This window comes from Lissotriton helveticus, chromosome 1_2 (genome assembly GCF_964261635.1).
Source record: "Lissotriton helveticus chromosome 1_2, aLisHel1.1, whole genome shotgun sequence".
Lineage (NCBI taxonomy): Eukaryota > Metazoa > Chordata > Amphibia > Caudata > Salamandridae > Lissotriton > Lissotriton helveticus.
This window is the reverse complement of record NC_136058.1, coordinates 230,298,397-230,322,246: the sequence shown is the minus strand read 5'-3', so window position 1 is coordinate 230,322,246 and position 23,850 is coordinate 230,298,397. Positions and strand designations below refer to the sequence as shown.

The 23,850-nt window shown below is 41.6% G+C and overlaps 1 protein-coding gene and 1 long non-coding RNA gene across 2 annotated transcripts in view; one reads left to right on the top strand and one right to left on the bottom strand.

Annotated features, from left to right (window-relative positions):
• The window catches only part of LOC144799974 (uncharacterized), a 394,349-nt gene extending 375,284 nt beyond the window's left edge, over positions 1 to 19,065 (top strand). The window contains exon 3 of the long non-coding RNA XR_013603911.1: positions 18,949 to 19,065. This is a non-coding gene — a long non-coding RNA (uncharacterized LOC144799974). The remainder of the gene's footprint in view (positions 1 to 18,948) is intronic.
• The window catches only part of LOC144799957 (cytochrome P450 4B1-like), a 144,200-nt gene that overhangs the window by 10,255 nt on the left and 110,095 nt on the right, over positions 1 to 23,850 (bottom strand). The window contains exons 8-10 of the mRNA XM_078671595.1: positions 22,970 to 23,160; positions 18,987 to 19,120; positions 2,453 to 2,517 (exon numbers count right to left, since the gene is read on the bottom strand). Coding sequence (XP_078527721.1) covers positions 2,453 to 2,517; positions 18,987 to 19,120; positions 22,970 to 23,160 — 390 coding nt within the window. The remainder of the gene's footprint in view (positions 1 to 2,452; positions 2,518 to 18,986; positions 19,121 to 22,969; positions 23,161 to 23,850) is intronic.

Here is a 23,850-nt window from a genome sequence, read left to right as displayed (position 1 = left end):
TCAAATTCATAAGTGGATGCGGGAGAATGCCCATGCTCCACCCATAGATTGCCTCCCAGCTCAAAATGTAACATAATGTAGCACACACAGCTGTAACAAAGGTGGGAAAAATGGCCCCTTGCAGAGTTTTGTAAATCTGAATTAAGGAATTGCACTTCGAAATAAAAACAATGAAACTCCTTAATGAATATTGATGAGCAGAGTTTCAGTATAGGTCGGAGGCATCCATCCTTCTTCGGGACAAGGAATTAGTGTGAACAGCACCCCTCTGTACTCACACGTCCAGTATCTGCTCAATTGTGCCTTTGGACAGTGTGAGATTGAACTATTGCATTATGATAGTAGAATGGTCTGCCAAGCAATCGCTCTGGTATGGAGAAATAAGTGGTGAGAGCAACATGAAAGGCAATGGGAAGCCCTTTTGATTAATTTGTAAGACCTATCAGTGTGAAGTGATGAATCTCCAGCTAGGGAAGTATTATCATAGCCTGCCCTCTACCAGTTGATAGTAGGCCTAGGAGGGCATATATTTTTGTGGGCCACAGAGGGCAAACCAATGCAGATTGAAAACCACTCCGATATTGGAAGGATGGGTTGGAGGATATCTGTCCCTGCTGGTGTGTAATTCGGTGATTTTCGCACCAAATTTCCCATCCGCAGGTTTTCACTAGGTACTTTCATTGCACTACCTTACAGCAGGTTGGACCTGGTGAAATTTACCTGAGGAAAATTGGGGTGAGTGCAATAATTACAGCAAATTATTCTGCTTCGATCCCTACGCAAACAGATCTTTACACAGGGACTGGACAAGGATGGGGCACTCGTAATGAGAGTCTTGGTGTTAATGTATCAGTTTGTCTGTTAAAAGATTAATGACATTGATCTTTAATGACTTGATTGCATGACCAGTTGTTCGTTTCTTGCACCAGCTGCTCTGCTTCTCAGGTGCTGGTTTTGCTCTTGTACACAGGTATTATGAAACTTGTAAGTGTGATGCCTTTATTCTTCTCGTGTACATTTTTCGCTCCAAAAATCCCTTGTTAAACTTCTGGTTATCTCCTTGCATGTGATTGGTGGAACTGGGGTAGCCCGGGAAGCAGCCTGATTCCTCTGTGTTGCTTTATCACTCGTAGATGGAAGTTTCGATTTTTAGGAGTTTCACATCAGGTTTTGGTGAAGCCTCCATTTCTACTCTTGAACAACTCACTGCATTATTGACTCCAGTGCCTGGTATTCTACAACAGCCTTAGACCACAAAAATACTCCAATAGACCAGCTTGTGTTCTTACTTCCTTTGGTAGCTTGGTTTTCATAGGCCTTGTTAGTATGCAAGGGGGATACTTGTTGCTTGCTCCGTATGGGTGGCATTCTTTATTATTCTTTTCTTAATAACTATTCGATACATAGGACTCTCGTCTGTGCAGTTCTATTTTACAGCAGTGAGGATCTCTCGTGGTTCATGGAGTCTCTGACTATTTCACCAGCTCACCAAAAGGCCCAAGGGGTTTCTCCAATGAGAGAACAGGACCATCTTCCCTCTTCGTTTCCTGACCAGAAGAGGCTACAAATGTAAACAAGCAATGGTAACGCATCGGTTTCGCATATGTGATGAACAAAGAGCTGTTTTTATCAAGAATCATCACGGATAAGGAAAGAGCTCCCTGACAAATAACAATGGAGTGGAGAGGATGTAGTGCAGGGCCAGAGCTGCTGACTTCAAAGCTGGGGATCCCTGTTCTAGTCTCGCTGGCAAAACATGCAGTGATTCTCTGCAAAACTCTTAGGGGCATATTATCAAGAAACGGCATTAAAATTATCGCCACTTTAGCAGCAGTTTCCTGCAGCTAAAGCGGCGATAATGGGCTTGATAATATGCCCTTGTGACTTCCCATAGAAGCCCATGTTCTGGTGGGAACATGGGCTTCTATTGGGATTCTCTAAAGCATATTATCAAGCCCATTATTGCCGCTTTAGCGTCAATTTCCTGCCGCTAAGGCGGTGATAATCTTAACTCCATTCTTGATAATATGCCCCTTAGTCTCTCCACGGTGATACATTGTTATATAAATATGCTGCAAGATTCAAAACTTTATGAAACAATAATTCCACCAAAGCGTATGTTAACAGTATTTCAGCTACGGGAAACTGATAGGAGAAGTAGACGAGGAACAAGCCTTGGTAAATGCAGGAAAATATGCTGCAGTTAATAGAAATGGAGGTAAGGTAAGTAGCACGCACAGGAATCAATGAGAAGCCAGGAAAGAGAGGAGGCAAGATGTAAGTCCCTTTTAAGTTTATATTAAAAGGAATAGATTTCTCGAGCACAGCACAAACGCTGTGCAGGTGAAACCTGTAAAGTGGTTTTGCCACTGTCTTTCATCAAACCAGTTCCAGACGCCAAAAATCTAGCCACCAGTAATACCACAGCTAATATAATTTAAACGTACTGTACCTCTGGATCTTTCCATACGCTGGGGTTTCTGTGAATGCAATAGATGTTTAAAAATGCAATAATTCCTGCAAAAAAGTGAAAGAAGAAATCTATTTGAAAACATATTTAACTTTGATCAAAATGACACATTTTTGCATAGGATTCTCAGTCAAGCCACGATGCAATAATCTGGATTGCAGAAGACACAAAGGTGGTTTAGCAATGCATTATATAAAAGCAGATCAAATCTCCATACTCAAATGTGGAAATCCGTTGAGAACATGTAATTGGAAGGTCAGCAGGTTTCTACTTTTAACCTTGGTCAGCAGCATGGTGTGGTAACAGTACTAGATGGTTGACATAAATGCAATTCTCTAATGAGTTGCAACTTGAGAATGCTGTATAACAAAACAGTATGATTCATTCTGGAGCACCGTATCAGACACAGTGCATTCTGGGTTACACTTTGCCATGGAGGTCAATTAACCAAAATGAAAGGGGTAGCTGCAGCAACATCACGAGCTATTTGACCTATACTTTTGCTCACACACATATGCTTACAAACACACACCTACACATACTGTGCCACACATAAACACATTTTCACCTGCAAGAACACACACAACAAACAGCACTTTTTACTTAATTGAGCTGCCAGGGATGGTCATATTGCAGCTAATTTTATGCCATTTATTATTACACTAACAGTGGTTATAATAATATTATTTACCATTAGTCTAATGAAATAAAATTACAGAGAACAAGGAAAGCGGAGATCTAACCAATGTCCAAAGGACAGTACCAGGTGTAGTGAGGGTCAAGCCAGGGGTTAAGGCTGCAACCCCTTTTGAACTCTAAATGAAGTCCATGCACTATGCTTCAAAACACGCCACCACCAAGATTTGCTTTTCAATAAATATGGAGATTTTTGTAGATATCAGGTGCTTTTTGGAGATACATGCCATGTGTAAATTGAGAATGCAAACATACAATACCATGCATTTTAAATATATATCCATGCATCAGTATATTTCATTGAGGTTTAATTTTTGCGACTAAGACCACTGTCTTCCGGTGTAACTTTGAGATGCATCAGCATCTCTTAAGATGCTCAGCAACAAGTTCTATTAGATCTTTCATATTGTGTACAATGTATTAGGAATGCAAGGTCCAAGAAAGTGAATTTCGATGAGAAAAATAAGTAAACCAATCACAGATATATATTTCACGTAATCAGGATCTGCAGATATTTCAATGAGGAGCATTCATTTACACCAGAAAAACCTCTGTAAAATATGTAGCTTTATTAGGTCTAGCTTAACAGCGCAGCTATGTGTGAGACCAATTTTTAACATTTCTTCAAAATATACATAGAATGGGTTTTGGTTCCACCCAGAGGAGTAATACACCCTCATCTCATGCTACTGCCTATATGAGTTATCATTCCACCTCCTATCTCCTCTGAAGTGCACAAGAGACTATTTTACATCTTTAAATTGCACTGCATCATCACACATTCAAATCTTTAGGACGAGACAGGACGAGATATAGGATTATCGAAGGGGTTTGGTGGACGTGGAAATCCATAGGTAAAATTCTAGGAATCCCCAAAATAAATGCTAATACCAATCTGTGGAAATCAAGTCTATTCATCCATCTTGGACAGAATGAGAATAGTTTAATTTGGAGGGCACAAGGGATAAGATGCTTGGGCGATGTCATGATGGGAGAGAATATATATAGCTTTACTGAAATACAGCAGAGGTTTGGGATCCCTGGGAATCACTGGCTGCTATATTGGCAAGTCGCTCAAACTATTTCAGCAATAAGACCAAAACTAGTGATGACACCAAACTGCCAACTGATTGAGTATATAAAAAGAGGGGGAAGGAAGATTGGTACTGCCTATAATTTTCTGGTGTCCGGGCTCCCAGATGATCTGGATAAAACTGAGGTGGCTTGGTCACATAAGTTAGGGGATCCAGACGTAGATATAGATCTGGCCTTACTTTTAAGCAGTAAAGTATTTCGAGCTTCAAACTTAAGGGCCCAACACTACAAGACGGTGTTTAATCTTTATTACACCCCCGCAAAATTGTTTGGGTGGAGGTTAAGGGAAGACGATAAGTGCCCAAGATGTAACACAGGCCCAGCAGATTTGATACATATGTTTTACGGCTGCTCTAGTCTGGCCTCAATCTGTGGTGAGATAACAACCTTTCTGAGGGGGCTGCTAGGTAACAATATCAACCTATCCCCCACACTGGTTCTTTTAGGAGCGGACTCTAAACTTAAGGTCGGGAAACATGCACAAGCATTGTTATTTATTGCCGCAGCAGTACTCCGTATGCTAATCTCTGCTGGGTGGAAAGATTCCAACGCCCCCACATTTCAGATGTGGATGTCTAGGCTGCTGGGTATCCACAATCTGGAAGCCTGCCTTTATGAATTAAAGGGTAGAAAGAAGCAGGAGTTTGGTAGGAATATTTGGGCACCGGTTAAGATCTGGAGAAACTCTGATTCATGAGATTTGTGGGGACTTAGCCCCTTTGCTTTTTCTTTAAGAATTATGACTGCATGTTATTAACTTTTGTAAAGCTCTGATTAATGTATTGCATATTATGAAATCGTTTTACATTCTATAATATATATTGTATCTATATATCCAGATATGTATTGATTCTGTAATTGTAACTGCCTTATCTCTAATAAAAAAAAAATAAAAAAAAAATCTTTAGCTCATTTGGGCACTGCCTAAAGAAAATTATTGTTTGTTATGTTTCCCTGTAGCAGACCTTTTAATTGATTTAGTCGACTAGTACATATATATGTTTACACACACACACACACACACATAAACATAGGGGCACACACTCCAACTGTCTAATAAAACATAAGCAGAGGCACAGAAAATAAGTCTGACTTTAATGTGGTAATGCATTTAGTCACGGGCATGCAGTTTACTTTCATTAGCACATTAAAGCCAGACATACTGGCTTTGACAATACATTAAATGAATTTGTACTTATAAAGCGCACTGATACCACAACAGGGGTTTCCTGGCACTGTAACGCATACCGCTGTGGAACCCTTCCCGGCTTTTCCCTGTGAAATGTCCACTCCTGGGCACCCCCAAGGTGAAGCCAGGCATCCCAGCGCTGTTGGGGCGATTAAGCAAGCTATTGCCCAGTGTTGCAGAGTGGGACCCATGATTAGAATAGGCACTGAGGCGAGAATTATCAGGTCCGAGGAAATTGAGCCCAAGACTCGTTGAGGCAGGAATTGAACCCTGGTCCCGCAGAGCGGCAGACCTCTGGGTTGCAGGGGGTGAGATCCTTCTCAAGCAGCAACCACAATTATTGTTGGGGTGAGGTACAAGCTAACCCTAAATTAACCTGTGCTCATCCCTATGGTAGCTTGGAACCGAGCAGGCAGGCTTAACTTAGAGTCAAAGGGTAAAGTAATTATGCAGCAGTTCAAACAGTAATAAAGTGAAAATACAACACAAGAAAATTCCCCAAACCAGTAAAACTGGATATATGCAGTTTCAAAGATTTCAGCGAAAATAGTGCAAACAAGCACAAAGCACCAACTATGGTTATCTGGTCATGCCAGACCAGGAGAAAGTCACAAGTTCAGGTTGGCCACAGTGGAGAGTAGGCTGGTTACAGGGACTCAGTTAGGCCTGCTCAATAAAAGTACCTTAAATCCTGGTTGTGGAATGTTTTGTGATGCAGTGCCAAGGATGCGTTGAGCAGCAGAAGCAATGTGTTGGTTCCGAGGACCTGTGAGGCTGGGATGAGGTATTACTCCTGCCCTAGTTTTCTTGTATATCTGGCAATTTGTCTGCTCGATCAGGTCTTCATCAGTCAAACTCAATCAGTTCTTCACCAGCCATTTCTTTAATCGGGGTCTTCCTCAGTCAAAAGTCAATCAGTTTGATTTATCAAGTCCTGCTCGAGCAGACGGGATTGCTAGATATAGAAGAATATGAGGGGGGGAGTAAATAAAGCACCCTGTAGATTATTGCGAAAAGGTGAATTGGAAATCTGTAGTGAGGCTACCTGTCACTAGGAGCACCAAGGGAAACCCAGAGTGAATTTGCCTTCCGTGAATGTAATCAGAGATATTTGAGAGATTTGGTCCAATGAAAACCAGGCAGGCAAAGAACAAAAATTAATTACTTGCCCAGACCATTCGGGTGATTATTCCAAAAATACCAAATTAAACAAGCATCCTCCTAAAGGATATAACCAGTGAGAATGAAACCACATGAGACCATAAATTGAAAGCCCATTGTGTCCTACAATTATTTTATTTGCTTTTAATACTTTGCCCTGAAGAAGGTAGAGTGAACCAATTGAATACCAACGAAACTCTGCGTTGACAACCTGTGATGTTATTTTTTTTCTTTGTACTATGTGGGGATACCCTGCAATAAAATCTGTCTATTATGGTATCTTTCAATATTTAGATCATTGAGACGATCCTATTTGTTTTTTCATTCAATAGAGTATAGTATTAGTGAGAGATTTTACTGATGTGATGTTGCACAAATCATGAATAATGTTTTTATAAAACATTTATTGACAATATACTAGTGTATTACATGAAGACAATACTGAATAGAGTATATTGTTATGTTCCAAAGATTAATGATATGAAATAAAAGCACAATTTTTACATTAAGCAGGATTCAGTGTTTAGATAGCTGAGTGGATGGTAAATGAATGAGGGTTTCCCCGAGGCAGATGGGCTTATAGGTATGAGAATATGAGTGTGCATCACAAGAGGGATCTCTTATTGTTTTCTCTTCTATACTTGTGGAGCTGAATTCATCTCAGCCACTGGCAATCGCTCAGGCCACATCCCAATCCATTGGTTTTCACCCACCATGGCACCTAAATTGGGACCCACCTATATGCAAATCAGCCTTGAACCTGTTCCAATCGGAAAACTCTTGCCCAAACTGCCAGGTCGGTCCTCTCTGAACCAGAAAACAAGAAACCCAAGACTAGTTTTGCCATTATAATTATTATTATAATGGATTGGGATGTGACCCCAAGTAATTACTAGGGGTTGAGATTAATTCAAGTATCCCATCCATCACTTTTTTGTATACTTTAGTGTGTTACCCTTAGTGGGACGGGTATGCTCAGACGTGTGTCCTGTGTACACTGAGACACTGGAACCAAGCTGTACCTGGCTGATGAGCCCATAACTAAACTAGAGCAAAATTGGTCCTGGGTTGCTTGTGTTCCAGTTCAGGAAATATATGGCTTGGCAGTTAGCGTTGGACTAACCAGACTGCGGCAGGGTCAAGACGGATTTGCATATAGCTGGGTACAAACTGAGGTGACATGGTCTGCAAAATAATGATGGACTGGGATGTGGCACGATGAATTACAGGTGGCTGAGATTAATTCAAGCTTCTATCCATCACTTTTGTGTATACTTTAGTCCAGGCCCACAAGAAGCATTTAATTTATAGGCCAAATGTATGTAAGCCAATACTACCATGTTTTAAGGAGCACGTTCGCACTGGTTAGCAGTGGTAAAATGCAAAGAGTCCTAAGGCCAGCAAAAAAAAGTCAGAAAAACAGGAGGTTTGAAGGCAAAAAGGTAGGGAAAAATCACACGGACGACGCCAGGTCTAACAGCCATGTGCCAAAAGAACGAGGGAGCCCTGAGGACCAAGTGGCCAGTAATCAACCACCGTTTCTCCTTCAAATGGAACATCCACCAGCATCCAACTATACCCAGTTTTCAAAAATCACCCATCTCAGCGTTTCAAGTGTAGTGTAGTCTAGTGTGAAAGGAGTGTTTGAGGGGCACTTGTTGATAACCAATAGATTTCAGGGTTTGGTAGTCTAAGCTCTACGTGTTCTGTACTAGCATAAAGTATGTCCAGCTGTAGACAGGACTTCCTCCTCCACCAAAGGACCAGTTTGAGCATGCAGGAGAGGTCCATGAAGATTGATTTCACAGCAGCATGGGGAGCATAGCAAAGAAATAGTTGAGCCTAAGTGCTATGTTCATTTGAATTATTTGAACCCTGCCCCAAAGGGAAAGATTTCAAGCCATCCATCTCCAAGTCTTGGCACATCTTAGCTAACAGAGGATTCATGTTGTTCTACCAAATTAGATAATCCAGGTTTCAGAAGGACCCATAAGTACTTAAGGTTAGAAGGTATCCATCAGAACGGATGTGACCAAATTGTAGCTATTGTGGCAGTGCGGCTCATAGGCACTGCCTTGCATTTTCCCCAATTAATGCAGTAGCCCTATAAGACGAAAAATCCGGAGATTAATGCAGTAAGCGGTGAGAGGAAGGAGGCGGGAAATGACAGCGTGAAAAGGATGTTGTGAGCATATAATAGTGTACTGAGGTCTCCAACAGGGGTAGATATACCTTGTATTCCCAGGTGCTAACAAATGCCTAGGACCAGTGGCTATAGTGCCAGTAAGAAGAGCAGGAGTGAAAGTGGGGAACACTGTCCTGTTCTTCTTAGGATCGGAAAAGGCTGGGAAGTGTGCCTATTACAAGAGAGCACTGCAGTAGGATTTGTAACTAACCATTTAATTTTAGCCTGAAACCCTCGGCCAAAATCCATGGTTTCTAAGACCCACAACAAGTATCCCCACTCCACTCTATTAAAGACCTTCTTGGCATCTAGCAATACAATCATATTTCCCTCCACCCGCCCCCTTCCTGCTGTAGGACATGAAGCAGGGTTCGAAGGTAAGCAGCCGAAAAGCACTGCAGGATGAAGTAGACTTTGCCATAGTGTATCAACAACGGTAGAAGTCCTTTCAATCATTTCGATAGCATATTCGCTAGGATCTTATACTCAATGCTAGGATGTTAACAACACTACTATTCTAGCTTTATTGACTTCAAAGAGCAGAGGAGACCCGTCTTGAATAAAATGAACCATACTACATAGCAGGGGGCTAGCACTTCCTTAATGATTGTATACAATTCAGTGTGATAGACATCGATCCCTGGGGATCTGCAAATGGAGAGACTATTAATGACTTGCCGCATCTCTTTCTCTTAACCTGTCCTGTGATGGACTAACTAGAGGAAAAAATGTAGAACGCCTCAACTCCGTGTCCTGTAGCTGTAAAAGTGAGCCGCAAGGAATGTCCAAACATGAGGAAAAGGGGGTGGAGGGTGGCTAAAACAACATCACTCTAGGAGCAGGTGGTACTTAATTAGGATGTGACGGTCTACCTCCCCCTGTCACAGTGTTCCCCACATAGCTCTGTTTGAGTGGGTCATCACCTTAATCCTTTGAGTTGAAGAGCCCGAAGAGCAGATGTGCCAACCCGCATACCCCACAAGCAAAACAAAAGTGACTGAACATCTAAGAGGCTTATCAGCCTTCCTCAAAGAAGATGTTGACATCTCTTGGGTGGAGGCCAGTTTTTAGACATGTGTTTCGGGCCAGATGACCACTCTTCCATAAGTGCTTTGATTCTTTTGCTCTCCTGACAATCTGAGAATCCACTTACTCTTTCATTCTGCAGGTTTGGGGGAGGGCATATGGCTTGTGTCTCCATGTCCTCTGAGGTTAAAGCTCCCAGAAAAGTCTCCAGCTGGCCCAGATCAGTAAATTCCTTTGTGAAGCCATTCTTGGTGATGAGTATGAGTACCGGTTCAAGGAAACCAAAGTAGATATCCATTTATTATAATCGGGCCTTTGGAACGAGAAGCATTTTTCGTTTAAGCACGGTTTCATGGGAGAAGTCTTACATATAGATTCATCAAAGTCCCGTTTTGCGAGTCTGTAATAGCGATTATTAAGGAATCGCTATTACAGACTCGCAAAACGTGAATCATGTACAAATCGCAATTTATTTCGGCACGAATGGGAAGACATATCAATGTGCAAATCGCTATTAGCGATTCGCATTTTCAGTTTGCGATTTCAAGGGTGCAGGCACCCCTGAAATGATATTGGACGCTGGTGTTACACACACACATGTCCCAAGGACATGTGTGTGTGTAACATACAACTTAGAAAAATGCACTTCAGTGCATTTTTCTAAGTTTCCGCTATTTACCACGAGGTTTGACTTCGTGGTAAATATCAGCCCAAAATTGTGAATTCGCAATTTTTTAATGTTTCGTGAATTGCATTTAAGGAATCTCAAATAGAGATTCCTTAAATGCAATTCCTCGCAAAATATTGAATTCTATAATAGCGATTTTTGTATTTGTATTCTCAGAATCTGGCCCTTTGCGAGCCGATTTTACGTTGATGAATCTGGCCGTTAGTTCTTGAAGATCTTGCGGTTGTCCAGGTAGAAGGGACTCAGTTTCCTGGTCAGTTGGATCACTTCGCTCACCTGTTGGTATGACAAGAAGCAGACTATCACTTGATGAGGGGTGTCTCCACCATTAGTCATCCTAGTCTTGATTATATGAGCTTTCTATAGTTACAGCAGGGGGTGAAATTCCAACTTGGTGGGGAAGCGGATAAACTGGGTCACAAAGAGCAATATATCGTCCCCTCTCCATGTACTCTGGAATGCTTGAAAAACACAGGGAGCCCGATTCACAGAACTAACTTAAGACAAAATCCTAAACTTACTACCATTTTCGTATTCACAGAAGGCACTTACTCATTTTGGTATTCACAGAAGACACTTACTCATTTCGGTATTCACAGAAGTTAGGAGTCCTAACTTTAGGACTCCTAAATGCCTTCTGTGAATACCGAAAGTCTTAAAATTAGGATTTTTCTCAATTTAGTAATAGTAAAGTTAGGACTCCTAACTTTAGGACATTAGGCATACCTCAAAGAAGGGGCATACCTCAAAGAAGCACTTTAAACTTATCATTCAACACACAAGACAACATTTCTCTTTTGAGAACTGACTACGGTTGCGCAATATATTTGAGAGTTCCAAGAGGCAAACCCCACTGTTGTCTTTTTTTGGCTGTCAAATTGACTTTATACCGGAGTTAACTGCATGTACGTGAGTCAAGAGTTACATATTTTGCCCATTCAGCAGACGGCTGCAACATTGGTGCTATGGAAACCTCTGGCTCTATGGGATTAAAAATGTTTTAACACTCCACTGACAACATAAACTCAGCCCTGATCTTGAGTTGTACTGTGGCAGTATGGAGGAGGACAGATGTTGGGGCAAGTCAGGATCATAGGACGTCTGCACCAGAAGTCATGAAAAAGATTTGGCCTATTCTGTAAAGAAGCCACCAATGTGCTAGAATATTTACTGTTTATTGTATACATTGGCAAAACCGACATCTAATTGCATTACCACATGTGCACAAAAATGTATAAATATTCACCAAATCTATTTTCAGCCTCGTAGTTTATGATCTCACCAGAACCCCTTCCTAGCAATATCGGACCATATTACAGTTACGCTTTATGTTTTCTCTCTCTCTCTCTCTCTCTCTCTCTCTCTCTCTCTCTCTCTCTCTACCCCTTCTCCTCTCTCTCTCTCTCTCTCTCTCTCCCTCTCCTCTCTCTCTCTCTCTCTCTCTCTCTCTCTCTCTATTAAAGTGGTCATAGCCACTGTGTATTTGTTATACATGAGTAAGACTATCCATAGGAAGACGTTTTTTGATTTGCTAATAACTTCAGGCGTCATTTCACAAATCTTCATGAAACTTTTCAAAAAAAGTTCATCTACCTCAGCTCTTTCCTGGAAAGTTTCAGGGTGATCCATTAAGCAGAGGCCGAGAAAAAGAGGGCAACATAATGGTTTGCCTATACAATTTCCATAGGGAAAATTGACCAACAATTCAGAGAAAACTGCTGAAAAAAATTACATCAGATTTGTCAGAAAGCTATATATTTATCCATCAAACGTGCTTTTTTGTAATTTGTTGTAAATCTGTGCAGTCAATTTTGAGGAATTATGGTTTAAAAATAGTGGAGACTCCTGTAGGATTCCCCCTGGGAAAAAAAACCAAAGTATGAATTCTGATTAGCTAGACCCACCGGAGTCAGGTGAGGCTGAACAATGTGATTGGCAGATGCAACATGAAGACAAATGTGGCTGACGTTAAAAGGCTCAAAGACTCTGTAAGTGAGACTTGAAAAAGGCAGATAAGGGGGCAGGGTAAATGTAAATCCGTATTTGTAAAGCACGAACTACTCACCCTTACGGGTCTCAAGGCGCTCGCGGCTGTCGTGGAAATTAAGTGAGCTATTGCCCAGAGTCACATGGTGCTGAGCTGAGCTGCCGCCAGAGCCAGGGATCAAACCGTAAACCCTGTGCTCCGAAGTCAGCAGCCCTGTCCGCAACCTGACCTCATAGACCTTGTGAGTGACCAAATATAGGCCACAAAAAAAAGAAAATTTTGTCTTGTCGATGTCCTGTGGGAAATTGACTGAATCAGCACTATTATAAATGTAGCTTTTTTTTAAAAAAAACACTTACATTTGCCAAGTATATGTAAGTTACATAAGTATAACTTGTGCCACTGTAATGCATTTCTTATTACCTCACATATTACATCACTGATGACATCTGAAATCTATGGCGTGGAAGTTACACTTAAATCTCTTTCATTTTGCAGCCTTATAGACCTATCTAACAGGGCCAGACTAGACGTAGTGGGCACCGGGCCTTTCCCGGTGGCCTGGAAGGCTGGGGGCCAGTTTTGGACCAGCGGGGGACATTTTTGTTACTACAGAATGATCATGCATTCCTGGAGGTGATAGATATCCACATTTTTGGACGTCAAGTGCTATTTCGCAAGTTTGAATTGTCTGTGATCAAGGTGTCTAATCTGGCCTTGTTAGTGAGTGAGAAGGTCCACCCGAAGCAGCAGCTTTTCTTAGGGCTAATGAACATCTCTAGGAGCATGGAGTACCAGGACTGAATGGTCCAAGTGGGAGCCACTAAGAAGAGCATCAAGGATGCTGGTCTTCACTTGCTCCCCATCTACAAGAGGAGGCAAGGATCACTGACCAGTTGATCCATGGCGCATTGCCTGTGGGCTGTGGATGTAGGTACTTGGAGATGAAGTTTGGACATTTTGTATTTTCAGGGGTGGTGATCAGGTATACTTGAAAGGTGAAGTACCTGTGTATAACATGCCATTGGAGTTGCCACTCATTCACTCAGCTTTCTGAGCAGATTTGCAAAGTTGTTGCCACCCCCGAAAAATGCTCCGCTAAAAGTTATATGTTATGGCAGATCACCCAATGCCAGATTCCCTGTGCAAGTGCTGAGAGTTAGGGATAATGCGTGCCATCAGCTAGCTGTAGATGGTACATGGTTGTCATGTTGTCCGTCCGTCTTGACAAGCATTACCTTCTCTTGAAGAAGTCTTATTTAGTCTAGATGAATGGCAAGCACTTCTATGGACTTGATATGGTGGCCCATGTGTTGATAGGCCCATATCTCCCTGTGGTCATGGAGTTGAGTTCACACCCTAGCCTATGAGAGAAGCATTCACTGTAATGCTCATATGCAGAATCAGGTTTGAGAAAGGCCTGCCCTACAGCAAGTTGTTGCTGTTTCACCAATGCAATTAAATATAATGGGGTTACCCTGTGTCCCTCAGAACCTGGGTATTTTGTTATGAGCTACAAATAGTTCTGTTGGGTGAAAGAAATATCCTTAGTGGTTTTAAGATATTATTTTCTTAAACGATTTGTGTTATTTGAGTCATAAGAAGTTTCCCACATGTTTAAGGGATCACTTATAGGTCCTTCGAGTGATTAATGTTTAATTAAAAACATTATTAACAATTACCTTGAGGAGATTTCTTACACCCTAAAGAACTGTTTGTACCTCATAACTGTTTCACCAATGCAGACAGCAGTGAGGGCTAGTCTTTAACAGCACTGGATCTTCCCAATAATCCTATATCTATGACCACTGTCTCACAAGGTGCTCTTGCAGAGGGTTCATGTGGAGCCTGGTGTGAGGAACTATAGAAATGCACGAGGGCATCATGTCTCGAAGGTGTGACCAGGAGCTAACCACTGCACTGTGCTGAAAATGAAGCATCAGGTCCTGGAATGCCAATACCCTCTGTTGGTTTGGGTAGCAATTTCCTGTAACTGTATTTCGCATAGAACTCAGGAAGGCTTGGATCTGTTGAGGATGGAGGTGTGCTTTGGTGGCATTTATGGTAAATATCAATCTGTGAAGCACAGATATTTCAGCCTGAGTGCCTTGCTGCCTAAGGGCGCTCTTGTTTCTTAGAGACAGGACCAATGTGAGTGCCCCCTATCGCAGATGGGTGGTCACCACAGTTAGACACTTCATGAACACCCTTGCAGCTGTGGTGACCTTGAAAGGGAGTACTTTAAATTGGTAGTGATTTCCACTTACCACAAAGCAAAGGATACCAGCAATGAGGAAGGTTGGATGGGTATATGAAAGGAGGCATTTTGAGGCATTTTGAGACAACATCATGTGATTGCTGTATCAGAGCAGATGGATGACATCCTGCAGGGCTGACATATGGAAGTGTTTCTATAGGATATATCTGTATAGAGGCCAGAGGTCCAGATGAGTCCAGAGGGAGCTGTCCTTTTCGGAATGAGGAATTAAGAAGCTGACACCTTTTCCTCTGATGGTGTCAAGGTACTCTCTCTATTGCCCCTTCCTAGAAGAGCACTTGTTCCTTTTTCTTAAGAAGGAGAAGCTGGTCTCTGCTGAGCACATGTCTGCAGAGTGGGATGTTAGGAGGGGTTGTGAGAAGTTCAAGGCAGTTTTCATTGCATACTACTATTAAAATACAAAACTCTGATGTTATTTCCTCTCATCGAGCTAGGAAATCCTGTGTTCTCCCTCAACAGGTGAGACACGTGATCCAGGAGGAGGTGGGACGAGTGACTGCTTGGAGGAGGAAGCTCCTTTACCGGAGTCACCTCAGCTTTTCCCTCTGTTGTTACTCCTGTACACACCCTATGTTACTCCTGTACACACCCTTCCCTCTGTTGTTACTCTGATACACATCCATCGTGTAACCCCTGCTGATCTACCGGAGGAAGGTTTGATGCTGACTCTGATAATACTGCAGTCGTTCGGTTGAAGTGATCTTTAATCCTCTCCTGGGCTGTTGCTCGTGAAAGAACTGCTAGCATTTGGTGTTTGCAGGGCACCCATTGATTTCCCCCTTTTTATTTTTTCTATCACCTCATTAACCTGAAAATCATGGAGATGCTCCTCATTGATAAGGAGTTTGAGGTGATTTTCCTGGACTTCGGGTTTGAGCCAGGAGATTCAAGTCAGGCGTGACATCTGAGGAGGGTGCTAGTATTAATGCCCCTAGATGCTTTGTCTGCAGCATCAAGCATTCGGTGACTGCTGGCATTCGGGGTGGTGTTGCACTCAAACACTTTTGCCCTTCCTCATTCTGCACTCCTCAGAGAGGTGGTTCACAAGTTCCTGTATCTTCCCACTGAGACCTGTCTTACCTGGAAAGTAGTCTGACAGACTCAGCCATGCACCAATGTGTTGCTGCCTTTACTGATACCCTCTTACCTGCAGTGTCAATTCTTTTGTTGCTTTCCTTATCAGGTAGAGGGAACTTAGCTGTGGCTTGGGCTGAGGCTCTCCTACAGAGGGTGTAGACCACTGCAAAGTCAGGGGGGACCTGGTCCCTGGTGTAGCCAGCGTTGCTATGTGAAGGTCTTTTATTTTTGCTCATCTCTAGTTGCTTCTACCCTAGCTTTCACTGACTTTTTTAAATTATCTGGGAAAGATTTGTGCATGCTTTTATGCTTGTATAAGTACTGGACTGGCTGTTCAGTCTTGGAAAGTGTCTCCACAAGGAATTCCACTTCGTGTTGGACAATGTGCATATCCACTTTATGGTGTGCAGTGGTCCTTTGGATGACCTCATAGTAGACTGTGGTATCAATTGGCATAAATACTCTAACTGGGTAATAGTCCAAGTCTAAACAGTCAGGACGGGTCGACATAATAGCCTTTTCAGGGTTATCAGTGGGGTCTGGGTCTAAGGGCTAGACATATGGGATGGTGGGATCATATAGGCTGCCTGGATCCCAAAAAGCACATAGGAACCCCTCATGTGAGTTTGGTGGAGGCAGAAAAGGTGGTGTGTGTGAGTGTGGTGGTGAAGATGGTGAAAGCAGTGGCAGATGCAGAGGAGAAGTGAAACATATGAGAGAGGAGAAGATCTGTACCCCTGCCCTGTGTGGCCTCTGAGGATAGTTCTTCCTTGAAGGCAAGACTTCTCCTGCAAGGAAGTGTCTCTGATGGCTTTGGCGCAGTGGGATTTTTGGTGTTGATGGGATCTTCAGCACCAGCTATTGTCAGGCCTTCAATGCCAGGTTTGTGTGTGAGTGGGGGTGCTCAATGACCTTGGATTAGGTGTAGATCAACATCCAGTTAGGGTTGATGCCCAGGAGCAGAGCCTTAGGCAGTGGAGGTGGCACTCTGTCATGTCCATCCTCAGGTTTTTAAGGCACAGCTCTGTGGGATCATGCTCTACCTCATTATGGGACTTTCAGCGCAACAATAGCTTGATCGACTGTGTCTTTGAGATGGGCATGTTACTTATAACCATGGGCATTGTCTTGGGGCCTGATTTAGATCTTGGCAGATGGGCTGCTCGTCTCAACAGTGACGGAAATCCCATCTGCCGAAATATAAATCCGATTAGATCCTATGGAATTTATATTTTGGCAAATGGGATATCTGTCACCATTGTGCTGGAGTAACCAGTCCGTCAGGATCTAAATCAGGCCCTTACTTCAAGGGCTGATGGTCTTCGGCATCAGCTCCAAGTCCACTTCTTCGTGCTCCGAAGTACTTGAAGGGACCATAGCTCGATTGGGTATTGCTGGGCTGCTAGGATTCTGGATGGATCTGTCTTCACCTTCTTTGACTCTTAAGGTATCTTCTCAAAAAATATTGGGAGTTTTGGAGAATGCCTGTTGATGCATTTATTTGTGCACCCAGCCCATATCTCTTTGGTACCACAAGGTCTTCTTCAAGTAGAATGGAAAGCAAGACTCAAGATGTGGGTTAGTGGTTGAAGGAGAGGCACAGGTTGCAGGTGCCATGGTGATCCGACTACAGATTCTTCATACTTCAAGTTGTATTAGGGACACTGTTTGAAGGGGGTCTGTTTCATCATCCCCTTCCAGTCTTCCTTCTCTGGTGTCAATAATCGAGGGAGGACAAGCGGTCCCTGAAGCGTGCCCGGCATACAGGGTGTTGAGTGTTACCTAGGTATCAAGATACCTTGATTTTCCCCTATTGCTCTACCTCCATCGTTTCAGGGTTGCCCCTATTGCTTAGTGGTTGTTGAGTGTTACCTGGCAGTCTTCCTTAGGTGTTTGGTGAAGTAGTGCGACAGAGAGTCTTCTGAAATGTTTGTGTTGAAATTCAACTGTGTGGACCTGAAAATCGTGCAATGAACACAAAGCCTTCTTGGTGTATGTATGAACGCGGTGGCAGAAAAAAAACAATTTAAGATGGAGTCGGGCCCATTGTGAACCAAGTGAGAGTCACTGAATATTTGTGACTCAAAAGACTTTGGAGAAAACTATTTGAAAACATCCAAACCCAACATTAGATCGCATGAGTTTGTGATGCATGTGTATCTACTGCCACACACACTACAAACATCAATTAACATTTTAAAAAGAAATCCTCGAAAGAGTTTAAGTTACAGGATATAGAAATCTAAGTTGGAACAGGGTTATGTTATGCTATCTGTGTTTTTATGGTTCATATGACATGAGGCTTGCACCATTCTTGGCAAATACATTGTATTCTATCTAACTTCTAAGAAATTGTCAGTCACATCATGGTCAGCCAACAGGAGCATTTTAGTCTCCCCTCTTTATAGAGACTGTTTGGGTGTATCCTTTTGGCTCCAATGGAATGCATGATAATTTAAATCTAAAAGGTATACTCTAACATCACACATTTAATTATTTGTCTCATCTATTAATTGTACACAATAAACAATCATTTTTAGGTCTAGTTTCTAAACAGTTCTAGCTGTCTCTGAGGCCTCATGTTTTATCAAGAAGAATCATAATAAAATACACACAGATGCATATATACATAGAGGGGCTTTTGGTTAGCCCTCTTCATCCCCTGGCACTGTTTACTGTGAGTGATAGTGTTTGGTCTTGTACAGGTGCACATCAACCCAAGAACTACTCCATTTCAATGCTTGTGCTGATAGGGCAATCTGTGCTTTCATTTCATATCAATGGGCTATTCTTGTGATTGGTAATTTTTCATTTACTTTTTGTAAACATACGAACCTCACCTTTAAACTTGACTGCACTTTTACTTTGTATTATTACTTTTATTCTATAGTTACACTTCTAATGGCATATGTTTGCAAGCTAAAATATCAAAAATGTTTACAGGCTTGCCAAGGCCAGAACTACTGATTTTTCCAGTGCTTGTATCTAAAGGTTTTGTACTGCAGCGTGCATTTTGTATTGCTTTCTTCAATACATGTGTGCAACACACCAATTGCCTTTCACAATGCCTGTCTTACTTATGTATTTTTTATTTAGTAATTATGAACATTTCTTGAAGTGGAAACGGTTCATACCTTCTGGTAACGTTCGTCCATCAAAGAAAGTTACTGGCTTGGCGAGAGTTCGAGACACTCCGGGTACTGGAGGGTAAAGGCGAAGGGACTCCTTGACGCACATAGTGATGTAAGTCATCCTGCTAAGATCTTCCCTGAAACATTTAGCATTGTGATTGTAAAAGAGTAGTGCATGTTTATGAAGGCAAGAAATGTATTTAACGACTGAGCTGTATTTAAAGAACTGCAATACATGCTTCACGCATTCCTTTCCAACAGCACACTGCATTTTTATCTATTACTATCCATATGTTATATATTGTAACATTGGTCACAATCATAAATTAGCAATGTGGATTATCGCTCAATACATATGTGGCAGAATCATACAACTTGAAATGACTTGTAGTTGTGCCAAATTCCTGCAAAGCGGCAAACCAAATCATTTCTTTCGCGTGCCTGGGCGTGCACTCCAGGAGGCACAATTTAGCGCATAGATACCCCTGGGTGATAATGCGCTCTATAAGTCTATATTAACATAACATAACATAACATAACAATTCTACGTTGCCTGCGGATCTGAAAATCCTCACACATTTCAGGCAAGGTGCAAGGAGAGCATTTAGAATCATAGCAAACAGTCACCCACATAAGAGAAGTCAGCTCAAATGTGTGTCCATTTACCCATCCTTTTCTTTGTCTGGGTACTTGCCTGCCCTTCCATAAACGGGCTCAACACAAAACAAGCTTACATGTCTCAATGATGATTTGACTACTGCCATAGAGTTTAATAATCAATAATGATCCATATAGACTCTGTTGTTACTCCAAAACAGGAGGGCACCCTTTTAAGATCCCAGCACAGTGTGTTCATTTGGCTATCCAGAAGCTACATCGTTTGGCTTCCGAAATACATGTAGAGACTGGTACATGGTCCCTCTCTGGTTGGTTCTGGCGTCTATTGTCTTCTTGGGGATGGAAAATTCTGATAGTACTGGCATGTATAGCCGGTATCATATTCACGTGCTGCCTTTGTGTACAATGTGGACCTTCATGTTGCTCTTATTGCGCAACTAAACTCACCTTCTCTGTGGCCGGTCCACCCCCAGCAACAGTAAAGGCTCAGTTAGTTCAGCAGGAGCTCAAAGATTTAATACTGATTGATGAGGGAATATTTGAAGATTGAGCTGTTTTAGTTAGCTACATCATGCTAAATGGGCCGTTCTGAGGGATAAAAAAGTAGATTTCCCATACCTAAGGAGCATCGGACCTATATTATGTTAGCATGATGCATCTATACGTACCCTCTTTTGCTTAATATATATATATATATATATATATATATATATTGTGCTTGCAGGGAGGAAAACGTTTATTTGCTCCCTGCGTATCTATTGCTAATAGAGTAGACCGAAAACCATACATACACCATTTTCTGAACCTATGCTCGAACACGGGCTGTGATCACGTGTTAGTCTCCGGCAGTTGTCAAGCCCCAGTTCATCTGAATTACATGAAGCAGCTGAACGTAGGCTGTCTACTCGACTGTCCTGAGACTCAAGATCGCATCTGGCTTTGGGTGCGATAAGCGCAATCCTTGGAGGTGCCGTGCCTACACTCCCGGGCACCAAGACGAAAGGGAGTCACCCCTCCTGACCTTCCCAGCAATAAATAGTTAAGCTTTGAACTAATCATGTGTGTCATATATGGTCCTTCCCTGGAGCTCGGGGGCCAACTGGTGTTTTTACTGTGATTATATGTGTTGAATCGAAAAGTATATAACCTCATGTTTGAATACGAGCCAACAGTCTTCTCCGCGCACCTGATGGGTGAGGGTTGGAGAGGCTCCTCTATAGTGTATTTTGCTTAATAAATGATTGAACTTTCTTCACTGCCAACTGACTGGTTATTTGGTAATGGGATTGGGGCTATTGGTAGGTGTAGCCTTTAATGTTATTTTACAGTACTTCAACACATGGTGAGGCACTTCTCCCCCTGTTACTCAAACACTACCTACCACTCTACATATAGGTCACGGAAACGAGTACTATCTAATCGATGCATACATGTGTCTGAATCCGAGGGTTTTGTGTCACCATGATGATAAACTGTTTAACATTAACTATACTGGTCAGTTTATGTAGCATGTTTTATTCTATGAACATATAAGGCAAAAATGCTATCTAGTTGTTATTTAATGCATAATGTATGTGATAAACCCATTTTCTGTTGGTAATTAAGACACATGAGTGTCAAAGTCTGCACTGAACATCACTATCTAATGCTCCCTTGAACTCATTATATGCTCACTTCAAGCAATGGTGCACCTTCAAGCAATGAATTCTTAGCTGAAGATGAACTGCCTTAACTGCCACCATCATCATTGCCTGTCCTCTGGATCCCACATTTGCAGTAAGAGGAGAATTTGATTAAATGTTGAATATTGGGTGGGCGGGGGTAGGTGCCTAAAGAATGTAGGTGATGGGGACACTGTGTCCTTCCTTTTTAAAGACAATGGAATTGATTCTGCTTGGATGTATGACGTTATAACGCATACTTTTACAACGCCTACCTTTACAACGAAACTTTTACAACGCAAAAACTATTACAACGCATACATTTACGACGCAATTTTTTACAACGCATATACTTTTACAACGCATACCATTACAACGTAAGTATTGGTAAGTATATAATAATTTTTTTTAATGTAATATAGGTAAAATTAATATAATTTAATTTAATTTAATTAATTTATTTACATTTTTTTTTTTACCCTGTACCCCTGTACCCCAAAAACCCAAAACTGACCCTGAACCCTAAAAATACCCCTTTACCCAAAAAACCAAAACTGACCCTGAACCCTAAAAATACCTCTTTAACCAAAAACCCAAAGCTGACCCTGAACCCTAAAAATACCCCTTTACCCAAAAACCCAAAACTAACCCTGAACCCTAAAAATACCCCTTTACCCAAAAACCCAAAACTGACCCTGAACCCTAAAAACACCCCTTTACCCAAAAACCCCAAACTGACCCTGAACCCTAAAAATACCCCTTTACCCAAAAACCCAAAACTGACCCTGAACCCTAAAAATACCCTTTTACCCAAAAACCAAAAACTGACCCTGAACCCTAAAAATACCCCTTTACCCAAAAAACAAAAACTGACCCTGAACCCTAAAAATACCCCTTTACCCAAAAACCCAAAACTGACCCTGAACCCTAAAAATACCCCTTTACCCAAAAACCTAAAACTGACCCTGAACCCTAAAAATACCCCTTTACCCAAAAACCCAAAACTGACCCTGAACCCTAAAAATACCCTTTTACCCAAAAACCCCAAACTGACCCTGAACCCTAAAAATACCCCTTTACCCAAAAAAACAAACACATAACATTTTAAATATAATTATATACTTACCAATACTTACGTTGTAATGGTATGCGTTGTAAAAGTATCTGCGTTGTAAAAACATGCGTTGTAAATGTATGCGTTGTAATAGTTTTTGCGTTGTAAACTTTTCGTTGTAATGGTAGTGCGTTGTAAAAGTTGCGTTGTACACGTTGTTTCCCATTCTGCTTAGATCAGAACTCACATCAGATGGTCTAAATCATGGAGATTTGTGTGTCATAAGTGAGGTTGCTGTCTTAATAATGTGGTTGTATCCTATAACCTCACAACTTTCCATATAAGCCAAAGGGAGCCTCAAAGTTGCACATGGTGCTGATCACTTGGTTGGCTACATTACACAGTCTCTCTGAGTCTGTGGAGGCAAACATTCGAAGGATGGATAAATATCCAGGAATATGCACGCATACATCCCCTCTTTCCACAGATCCTGTCTGATTGTTGTTGTACTAAGAAGAATTTGGCAATTGACTGTACAATGTCAATTTTCGCATTCTGCAAAGTCAAAGCGACCATGCAGGCTGTTCATAATGTGGACAATACAAATAATGTGTCTAAAGGAAACTAATATGTAAAAAGATGTCTGCTCTTACCATTCCACTGTGTCCCTGTCTCCCAGTATTTCCTTAACCTCTTCCCTGCATTTCTTTTGGTGTTCTTGGTTCTGGCCCATGCAGTAAAGAATCCAAGATATCCCACTAGCTGTTGTATCATGACCTTCAAACATGAATGTATCCACCTCGGCACGGAGGTCTTCATCAGACAGTGGTTGGCCATTTTCATCCTATTGTGATAGAGATATTTTAAGAAAAATCATGGAGGAGCTTAATTATAGTATCAAATCTATGGAAGATGAAGAAATTATGTTACACATATAATGCCAATCATGAAGAACTAAAGCGAAATCATTGATTACAGTACACAGTATGTGGAAAGTCTTGATTAAATATTTTGATCCTGACTGAAAGTTCTGTTCATCTGCATCCCAATTGTAAAATGTTCCCAAATGCTAATTTCTGATAAGTTCGAGAGTATATTCAAGTACAAAATCAAATTCTTGTTAAAACTAGCCTGTCACATAGTTGCATCCTTGTACACGATGACAACCACATTCATCTTTTGCTCGCTTGAGATCTTAAAATGATAGACTTGTTCAAATCTAGTTTTCAAATCAAAGAAACTCATATTGTTGTTTATTTTCTTTGCATTAGTCTCTATCTGTCATTCAATACTTCTATGAGGATCTTTTGAAAATCAACCGGATTTAATATTTTATTTCTATTTCTTATAGTCTGCCCGATTTGAAAGTGCCTGAATTGGGCACTTTTGCATTTATAAAAGTAGGCATACTCTTAGAAAGAAAAAACATCGGGGCATAGTACCAAGGCGGGCGATATGTGATTATCGCACCGTTAGCGGCCGTTTTCGGCCGCTAAGCGGTGATAATTCTATCGCCCTATTAGCAAGCTGTCGC